Source organism: Merops nubicus, unplaced genomic scaffold, assembly GCF_000691845.1.
Source record: "Merops nubicus isolate BGI_N331 unplaced genomic scaffold, ASM69184v1 scaffold1992, whole genome shotgun sequence".
Classification (NCBI taxonomy): domain Eukaryota; kingdom Metazoa; phylum Chordata; class Aves; order Coraciiformes; family Meropidae; genus Merops; species Merops nubicus.
The window spans coordinates 107,244-117,504 of record NW_008594285.1 but is presented as its reverse complement, the minus strand read 5'-3'; the positions used below and the strand labels follow the sequence as shown (position 1 = coordinate 117,504).

The window sequence follows — 10,261 nt, the reverse complement described above, 5'->3', positions numbered from 1 at the left end:
ATATATATATATTCATATTCGGCACCCTTTTATTGTTTTTGCCTCTTTGGAAACCTAGTCCCTAAAACATGGTTTGCTGTCTCTGTCAAAGTGCCTTTCATCTGCAGCATATCAGCTTTAGGATGGATTTTATGTGTGGGTTTTGAATAAGTTCAGTGCTTTTTCATGCACTTGCTCTGTCTCTTTTTGTGTCCTCAGGTCAGAAGTGTTTCTGTATGCTGTAATACTTACCAAGGCACTTGAATGACTGGACATTTCAGGTTGCCATTTGTTCAGTTGATCACTAAGGTTGTTAAGAAGTAACAAAGTTATACCTTTTATATATAAGCATAATATTTGATGCCAGCTGACCACTTTTTTCCCTCTCTAGCGTGATCTTGTTCTGTGATAATCTCCTCCTAAACAAAACTGTGGTACCTGCTAAATTAGACTATCAACTCTTGGTTTCACCTGATATCGTTATTTTCTGTCTATGTGTGCACACCTGAAGCAGGAGTGAAAGTCTTACTGCAGAAAGTCGCTCAATCCATGCAAGCTCGAACTACAGACTGATGAAATCAAGAAGTGAATCTGATTTATCTCAGCCAGAATCAGATGAGGAGGGTTATTCACTGGTAAGTACATTAGCATTATGCATTTAGAGATTGTAAGTATAATATTTAGGTAGAAACTACATCTTAAATGTTTGTTTACTACAGTGTTTCAGTACTTTAGTTTACCTTCTCATAACTGTAATTCTTAAGATAAAGCGAAAGTGGTAAAAAACAATTGAAATTATTAGGGCTTGATTAACTTTCTCAATTTTACGGGTGAGAGATGCATTTCAAATACTCGAATATTATATGTCACATATGTTCACCTAGAGAAATGAGGCTTTTTTAAATCTTTTAATCTAGAGTGGAAGACGAAATGTTGATTTGGATTTGGCATCATCACACAAAAAGAGGGGTAAGTTTTATTGTTTACTTGGTGAATACTGACTGGATATAATTATGTTAGTATTTGTCAAGTTAAAATGTGTTTGCAGTTAAATGCCAGTGCATTATGGCAATCAGAATGGTACAACTGAGCATTTAAAAATAACATTTAACATCATTATTCCCTACTGGCTTTTGTGCTAAGTTCTGTTGTTTTGTGGCTTGGTTACAGTATTCCCTAGTTTATAACTATTCTAGGTTCTAGAACTGTGTTGCTTGAACAGAGATGTTCAAGTGGAACACTCTAAACTTTTACCATAAAATGTGCTTGAACATAGAGAACTTGTATCCAGAAAATTTTGGTTTTGGTTGATACCAGATACCAAATAATCCACCAAATGCAGGGGGCATTTACAGGAAGACATTCATGATACTTTTATCAAGGTCAGCAAAAATCTATGAGCATCTTTGTGATCAAGTGAAAAAGCTGCTCAGCTCAGTGCTGTTTAAGGTGTTTAACTTCTTATGCAATGTCTGGGTTTGTGAATCTTATCCAGAAGTTATCTTCTAGAACTTAAGCGTGCCCCAGAGTTTGGTGAAGCTGTAACTTGCAGCCATTTTGAATTGTCCACCTCTTGAAACATAGCCAGCACACTGAAGTGCTACAGATACTGCAGTGCCTATCGAGGATGTTTTGACTGGTAAAACCCCTTGAATTTCATCTTTATTCATGTGAGATACTGCAAGTAATAAAGGAGACATTTATGTTTGCTGTTACCTCAGCGTGAAGAATAGGAGAAATAGAAATTCTTTCAGCATATTTGCATTATGCTGTGCTCCATCCCAAGCTTGCTGGCAAAGGCGATCAAGGAATTCCGTCAGAATGAGCTATCTGTATTTGAATTTGTTACATTTGTTAAGAACTGAAGGATTAGAAAAAGCCTGGTTTCTTGTTTATGGCAAGTGCTGTAGAAGAGATGACCTACAGAAGACTTCTGGCGTTGTTCCTCAGGATGTTCTCCAGCTGGACTTTTTAATGCCACTGAAGTCAAATTCCCCTGGGGCAACTGTTAGAATTTTTGCGAGTGTCCTGTTTTCTCTGGGACAGAATGCCAGGCCAGCCATGGTGTGCAGGCTGTGAACAGTTTCAAGTCAGTCGGGAGCTTAAGCTGGGAGGGGCAAAAGGCAGAGCAGCCAACCCGAGCTGACTACAGGTGTATCCCAGGCCATAAATGTCCTGCCTCTTCCTTCTCCTCTTCCATCTCTCCATCCCTGGAGGGGCTCACTCATAATTCTGCTCCCAACGACGTTTTCCTGTTTATTGTGACCTCTTTACATTCACTGGTCTGAGTATAACTTTGTATACTTTATATGTGCATTAGTATTAGTTTTGCTTTTTTATTGTCTGTTTTCATTTCAACTCGTGGGTCTCTTTCCTTTTCCTGATCCCCCTTCATGGCTCGGGAGGTGTCACTGAATGGTAGAACAACTGCTGTAGTTCAGCCTCAGATACAGGCTAAATGGAGACAGTGAGAAACAAGTAGCATATTTTTGTTATGAGGGTTTTTTTGAGATGTTCTTTCCATGTTCCTGTTCTTATCTTGTGCTCCTACCACTTCCATATGTGATATGCTTTGGAGTGGAAGCTGCAGAAGGTTTTCTGCCCCTCCGAATGAGGAGGCGAGGAAGGAAACATATGCCATGCAGACGCTAGAGAAAATCTCAATTATGATTGCATTATAACAGAAGTATACATGGGAAACACTTCTCAAACTGCAGTTAACATAAAGTAAACCACCTGTTTTTTTCTTGTCTGTACTTCTACAGACCAGCAGTAACCACTGTTACTTTAACAGACTTACAGCTGAACTTTTCAAATTTTTGTTGGATTTAATGTAGACTTGGCAGTGTTAGGTGGGAGAGAATGAGTGGAATCTTGTAGAATACTAATAGGAACCACAGGATTCACTTCTTACTTCTTTCAGTTGAAGTTTATTATTAAAAAAAATGCAATAATGTTTCCTTTTACACGTAGTTTTTAGAATAATATCTTACTGCAGTTTACAGAAGTCCCTTGAAAAAATTTAAGTGTGTCTGAACAGTGAAGAAGGTTGACAAGCAGAGCTAATTGGAAAGCAAGCTTTTTTTCTTCTGTCACCATTGCTATTTTTCCTGTAGGCTGTGCTATTTTGGAGACCTAAAAGGGAACTTTCACGGAAAAGATCTCCTAAATATGTGGGCAGGAGGTTTCTCCCATCTCTTCTTAGTAATTTTACTCAAATTTAACCTCACTACTTGTTAGAGAACTGTGGCCACACGTGATGTGGTCACAAAAAATCACAGCTGAGATTTTGTAGGGTTAATTTATGCTCAGCTATACTCTGCAGAGTATTTGATCCTTGCAAAGCTGTCAAAACAGTGTAGCGTGTAGAGTGTATTGGCTAATGGTTCTTTCCTAACAGGCAGAAGAGTAATTCCCTCTCGAGTGGATTGGTGTACTTTAGAACTTCTGTTTATTGAATCAGCAACTTGTTATTAAAAATTCAGATCACATTTCCTTGATAATTGAATCTCACTATTGGTTATAGTCTGATTTTGATGGTAGGAAAACTGTTCGTGTTCATAAATTGCTATATAGAAAACTAGCAGTAGAAAACGTCATACTTTTAAGTTGTTCTTATGATCTTGCAGATGAATATGGAAGGAAGGCATTCTTTTTTACTCAGTTAATGCCTTAGCCACTCAGTCCAATCTTTAATTGAATCGACTTCTTCATTTACTGTATCTGTTCAGAAATATAACTGTGGTACTCCTACCTCAGCCTGAGCATCCTTTGAGTATCGTTTTTCTTCCTATTTAGTTATTTCTGCATTAGTAAACTTTGTCTTTCATTCCTGCAGAAACAGTCTTTTGATACTTTTGTCATAAGGGATGATGAGCGCATTATTATTTTCCCCTCATATCTAAGCTCTTTTATTTTGTTGGGGTTTATTTTGTTGCTTAGCTTAATCTTTTCAATTTTGCAGATTCAGAGAGTGTGCCTCAAAATGTTGCACCTATCCTGTACAATACTCACAAGATACTGTCCAGTGCATTAGATACTTAACAGTAAAGACTGTGTATTTAGCAGTGTAAAATCATAAATTTTATTACAGGCAGAAAAATGGGACTCCTCCTGTCTTGGGTTTTCTTACTTCACATAGATCTTTATTCAGTGAATTTCACTGTGCCTTGTGTGTACTGTATTACTTTACCAACATAACTGGGCAACTCTGAAAAAAGAAGCAACTTCAGTGAAATCCACATTAAATTGAAGTAACTTATGTACTTGTAAAATCAGAGTTCTGCAGTTTGAAAGTGAAAGATTGTGTTGACATAAGGGATGTGAACATGTCTTGGTGTATGTGACATATCATTTTTCCTGCAGAAGAAGGTGCAGAATTTAAAGTCTGTTTTTACCTAGGCTGTACTAAAAACAAGAGTAAATATTTTTTCCCCAAACATTGCTGATTGGTGTACTGTGTTGATTGAGATGAGACTGATCATTTGAGTCTGTCGGAATTATGTGAGGAAGAGATGTTATGAATGTTTTGCCTTCTGTTTCAAATGTCTGCTTTTGTCTTCTGATTCTTGTGTGGTGTAGTGTATTTACTCCTTTTTGGCCAGTTGAGCCCCAGAAAAAAGAAGAGCTTCAAGCAAGTAACTGATGGCATGTTTATTTTTTTTGTCTCTATAGCTTCCCTACTTACTTTATGTTTTATGAAGTGTGTATTGCAGCTGTGTCACATTCATTTAGAAAATTCATTATTATAAGCTGGCTTATAAGGACAAGTAAACCTTTCTTTTTAACTGTAAGCTTAAAGTTTTATGTACAGCTCTGTTCATGTGATTGTAAAGACTTATGGAAGTGCTAAGCTGCAATCAATTCTGTGTAATCGGTATTACACAGAATAAAGCTAAGCTGTAATATACAGTAATAATTTTGATTCTTCTATTGATATTTAACATCTTCCAGGAAAAAAAATTACTTTCTTTTATATTTACGTGCCCTAATCCTTCAGTAGTTTTATTTCTGAAGTATACCACTTTGACTTCTGACGTCTTTGGTTTTAAACTCTATACTTTTAGTTATAAATTTTCATTTTACATTTAATCTATATCTCATAATTGTTGGACTTTTATCCTAATTTGAAAGAATTTTAAATGGTTCTTACATTTGAATATTATTGCATTTAATACTAAAATTATTACATAAGACCAACTAATCTATTTTCAAAACAGTTTTGGTTTTTATTAATATATGATGGGGGTTTTTTCTTATAAGTATTGTTGACTACCAAACTTTAATTTTTTTCTGATGTTCCCTTAATCCTTGAAAAGTCTCCTGTAGCTTATTATTTAAGACTTTGGAAGTGCTTTTTGTTTCTTTACAAATCCTTTGATTCTGTGCTGCGCTTCATAGTAGCATAGCATAGGACAGGTAGAGGATAGAAAGCTAATACCACTTCAGGATGCTTTAAACTCGCTTGCTATTGAAAGATTGTAGGGCTTAAGGGGGCTTTTGGCATACTCATTGCTATGTTATGCAGGCAATATTTTGTGGACTCGGTAATCATTTAGCCATGTTTTCTGTTGGTGACCTGAGGCTTCACGTATCCTCTCCCTTGAGCTCTATTCACCTTGCATGTGCTAGGAGACTCCTTGCTACATGAAACTGAGTATTTTAGCACCTTTTTAGTCTACTCCATCCTATTTGTCTTATGTTTCTCACCTACCACTTCAGCATATAATTTAGTTTTTAATAAGAGAGCTTTAAAACAAGTATTAAAAGAATTAATATTAAAATTAGGGTGAGGTGGTATCTGTCTTTACTTTTCTTTTAAATATTGTCCATAGGTATAAATGGTAAAACTGAGTAGCAAAATTTCTTTAAAATCTTTCATGGGAAACATGACAAAAATAGGTTGTTCTCTGTAAAGCAGGTGATATTGCTGTGTTACATAAAGCCAGCAGAAATTAGGAAATTGGATTGGACTTTGAAAAGTAATGTTGAAACTTTGCGTTATCTAAAATACCTTTGTGTGCGTATGTTTTTGTCAAATATAACTTATTTGACCTAAGTTTTTGTGATGATTCTTTCTGGAGCCATTGCAGTCTGTTTAGTAACTAATGCAAGGAATACCATGCAAATGCACATGAACACTGTTTACAGAAAAGGAAATGGGATGTGAACAGTTTTTCCTAATTTGTAGTCCTGACAATTAAATTTTTTTGACAACTAAGTGGAAATTAACTACCTAATTTACAAAGGAAAAGCAAAATTTTCCAGTATTTTGGTTTTTTAAGTTGTGTGAAGGTACAAATTGTTTGACATAGCGTTTTGTCTTTAGCTCAGGGAAAGATTGATGCAGCATGATTGCTAGGAGAGCTGTTCTGAGTTCAAAAAATTATGTGTCTGCCTTTCCTTGTTCCTATAAGCAGCTGCTTGCAGCAATGCTGCAGGTAAGTAGTGTTTAAAGGAAGTCCTGAAACTAGTACCCAGCTGTTACTATTGGAACTCAGCCTTACTGATGAACGGAAGCTTTCAACAGATGGACTTCTGTGAATAATTTAAGTGAATACTTTTTCCTAAATATGGCTATGTTTATTAATGTTTTATGCCAATACCCTGCAGACACATTTTAAAACTGAAATGCTAATGTAGGTTAATATAAGTACTGTAAATGCACTGTGATTCTTCAGGTTATATCTGCACCTCATTGTCCCCAAGAGAGATTAATATTCAAAAACTAAAAATCCCAGCAGCATGCTCAGGTGGCCGAGGAGGACAAGAGCATCCTGGTTTGTATCAGAAATAACGTGGCCAGCAGAACTAGGGAAGTGATTATGCTCATGTACTCAGCACTGGTGAGGCTGTACCTCAAGTACTGTGTTAAGTTTTGAGCCCCTCACTACAAGAAAGACGTTGAGGCTCTTGTGCGTATCCAGAGAAGGACAATGAAGCTGGTGAAGGGTCTAGAGAAGAAGTTTTATGAGTAGTGGCTGAGGGAACTGAGGTTGCTTAGCCTAGAGAAAAGGAGGCTCAGGGGACTCTTTCTCAGCCCCTACAACTACTTGAAAGGAGATTGTAGAGAGGTGGGGGTCAGTCTCTTCTCAAAGTAACAAGTGTTAGGAGAAGAGGAAATAGTCTCCAGTTGCACCAGGGGAAGTTTAGGTTGGGTATTAGGAAAAACTTCTTCACCAAAAGGGTTGTCAAGTATTGGAACAGGCTGCCCGGGGAGGTGGTGGAGTCACCATCCCTGGAGGTATTTAAAAGATGTGTAGAAAGGAGCTTAGAGACATGGTTTAGTGGTGGACTTGGTAGTTTTAGGTCAACAGTGGGACTTGAAGATCTTAACAGGCTTTTCCAACCAAAACAATTCCATGATTCTGTGATTATTTAAGATAATGAAAATGAAAATTTTTAAGTGAATATACATTTGGTTTTACATAGGTCTCCAAACATTACCAATCTATACAGACAGAAAGTTCTTTTGAGCAGGGTCTGCCCTCTTGTAATACCTTGCATAGCTCCAAGTTGGCTTAACAGCATTTACAGAAATAATAGAATACGAGCTTTTGTGCTGATATGTGTTTTTAACTGATGCACATCAGTTATTTGCTGATGAAAGTATGACTTCTACTAGCAATACGGCACTCATTGGTGCCAGGGATAGAGTTCTAGCAAACTGTTTTGGAAATAAGACCACATACACGGTGATAAATAAGTTCCAGGGCTGCAGATTGATGGATGATGCTCATTTGAAGAAGTACATTTATTAATGACAGTGAAGTTTCAGGTAGTGTAATGACATGCCAGTGTAGTAGGAAGCACTTGAAAATTGACTGGTGAAATTGCCAGATGACAAAGATTCAGATCTAATACATGCTGCAGACAGGATTTAACATACCTGTATCTATTTATCTTGAATCGTAACAAAGTAAATGTTCTCTATTAGTCTAAAATAACGATCGTCTGTTCCCTCCTGCAATCATGAATTCTGGAAATATTTAATCCAAAATATCATTGTGCTTTTTCACAATGAGTAAATTTATATAGTGGCTTGATAAAACCAAAATGCTCTTGAGTTATGGTTAGACCTTAAATGAAATATCCAAAGTGCACAATTGCTGCTGTAGCAGATCTTTTTCTTTGTTCTGTCATTTACCGGCAAAGCATTTGTATTGAGTGTCCTAGCTTTAAGCTGAGCAGTTTGAGCAGCTTCTCTCTTTTTGTTTTCTCACTTGGCAGTGCGTTGCAATACTGCTTAATATAATGAAAAGAAATACAGCCTTTCCTTGAGGGAAATTGCTGTAAATTTAAATCAAGTGTTTTGCTCTAAGTTGCTTAATGCATGGTATGATTAACATGAATATCCATTTTCCACCTGTATGAATAGCAGCAGTTTAGTCTTTACCTACTGTTAAAATCTGTTACCTGAATTGGAATTAATGAGACTTCATTATGTATGCCTTTAGGAGCAATACACAGTCAAGTGGAACCTTTAAGTGACTCATGGGCTCGACTGAAACATAGCAGAGACTGGTTATACACTTCTTCCTACTCATTTGTTGAGTCCGATTTTGATCTTTCAAGATCCCTTGGAGTTCATACTTTGATTGAAAATGTTGTCAGCTTTGTAAGTGGAGATGTGGGAAACTCACCAGGATTTAAGGAACCAGAGGAAAGTATGTCCACCAGTCCACAAGCAGCAATAATTGCAATGGAGCAGCAGCAGTTGAGGGCTGAGGTAGGTTTCAGTTTAACATCTTTTCTTACTTTTTATACATTGTGCTCACTATATGGATTTTTGTAAAACATTTTCTAAATTCTGTCTATTAAGGACATTTTTCCTCTCTTTTTTGTTAAAATATCTTAACTGGAACTGGGAACTTTATCTAAATAAACTTCAAAGCACAACTTAAAGAATTTGCTTTTTTTAAGGAAAAAAATGTCAGTGAGAGAACAGCTACCTCATTCATTCTTGAATACAGTTGAAGATGCTATAATTCTAGTTTCTGAGGATACTTGTCTACTTACTTAATACTGTCCTTTGCCTGCCTTTATTTTTAGCTTCGTCTGGAAGCACTTCATCAGATTTTAGTGCTTCTATCAGGGATGGAGGAAAAAGGCAGTGTGTCATTAATGGGAAGTCGTCAAGTACCAGGATTTCAGTCTTCTTCATTGCTTACTTCTGTTAGACTACAGTTTCTCGCTGGCTGCTTTGGTTTGGGCACTGTAGGACATGCAGGCGCCAAAGGAGAGAGTGTAAGATTGCATCACTACCAGGTATATACTTTAATAGTTTCTGCTTTTTCAATAATTGGGTGATAAAATGTCAGTCCTTATATTTATTTGTTTTACACAGGATGGTGTCAGAGCAGCTAAGAGAAGCATTCAAATTGAAATCCAGGTAGCTGTGCACAAAATTTACCAGCAGTTATCTGCTACGTTAGAAAGAGCTCTGCAAGCTAATAAACATCACATAGGTAAGTAAAAAACAGATTTGCAGAATATGTTCTCTAATATAGAGTACAACAGCTTACTTATTTAACAAAGCAGAGTTTGATATTTGTGACCAGAATTCACTGAAGTCTGGCTTTTTTTTCTCAGGAAAGAAAAGCTTTTTAACCTTTTTCTCTCTTAATTTTCTTTGTGTGTTAGGCCTTTCTATTTTGAGAGTTTTAAGTATTGTCAGCCTTTCTATTCCACAATACCACAGCCCTCCACTCTCACCTATGTCTCTGGTACTTCAAAGTGATTTTTAGGTTTTTAAGGGATAAGCAGTTTTCGGAAGAGAAGAAATATTGGTTTTTCTTTATTCAGTGAACTTTTTCTTTAAACCCAAACCCAAAGAACACAGCAGCTTGTCTGTTTTGAAAATTATTTCTCCTGTCCTTCTATACCCAGATATTGCTGTGTGGTTCTGTCCTTAAGGGACAGCTGGAACTCTGCAACTCTGTGAGCCTTTGTACACACACTGACTGAGAACTTCAACAGAAAAGAGAGTTATATAACTTGTTTTGTTGGTAGAACTTAATGGACATTCTTACCTGAATTATTTTGTTATTTCACTTAAAAATTACAAGGGAACTGAAAGAAATTTCTTGAGAATCAACTTGAAATACAAGTAGAAAATTAAGTATTTCACTCAGTTGTCCTTAATCTAGAAAGAAAATTCTGGTTTGGGATTTAGTCTCAGAATATCTACATCACAAACTAGATCTGCATTATATTCTTCCTTGTGCAACCTTGGTGTAGAGGTTGCACTAGGTTAAAGGGGGCTACAGTGGTGCATCGAAAG

The 10,261-nt window shown here is 36.6% G+C and overlaps 1 protein-coding gene across 1 annotated transcript in view; it reads left to right on the top strand.

Moving 5' to 3' along the window:
• Positions 1-493: 493 nt before the first annotated feature.
• HERC1 (HECT and RLD domain containing E3 ubiquitin protein ligase family member 1) overlaps positions 494-10,261 on the top strand; it is a gene marked incomplete at its 5' end in the record, with an annotated part of 61,823 nt that continues 52,055 nt past the window's right edge. Inside the window, 5 exon segments of the mRNA XM_008935720.1 lie at positions 494-614; positions 897-948; positions 8,436-8,707; positions 9,031-9,246; positions 9,326-9,446. Of these exon segments, the coding sequence (XP_008933968.1) occupies positions 494-614; positions 897-948; positions 8,436-8,707; positions 9,031-9,246; positions 9,326-9,446 (782 nt within the window).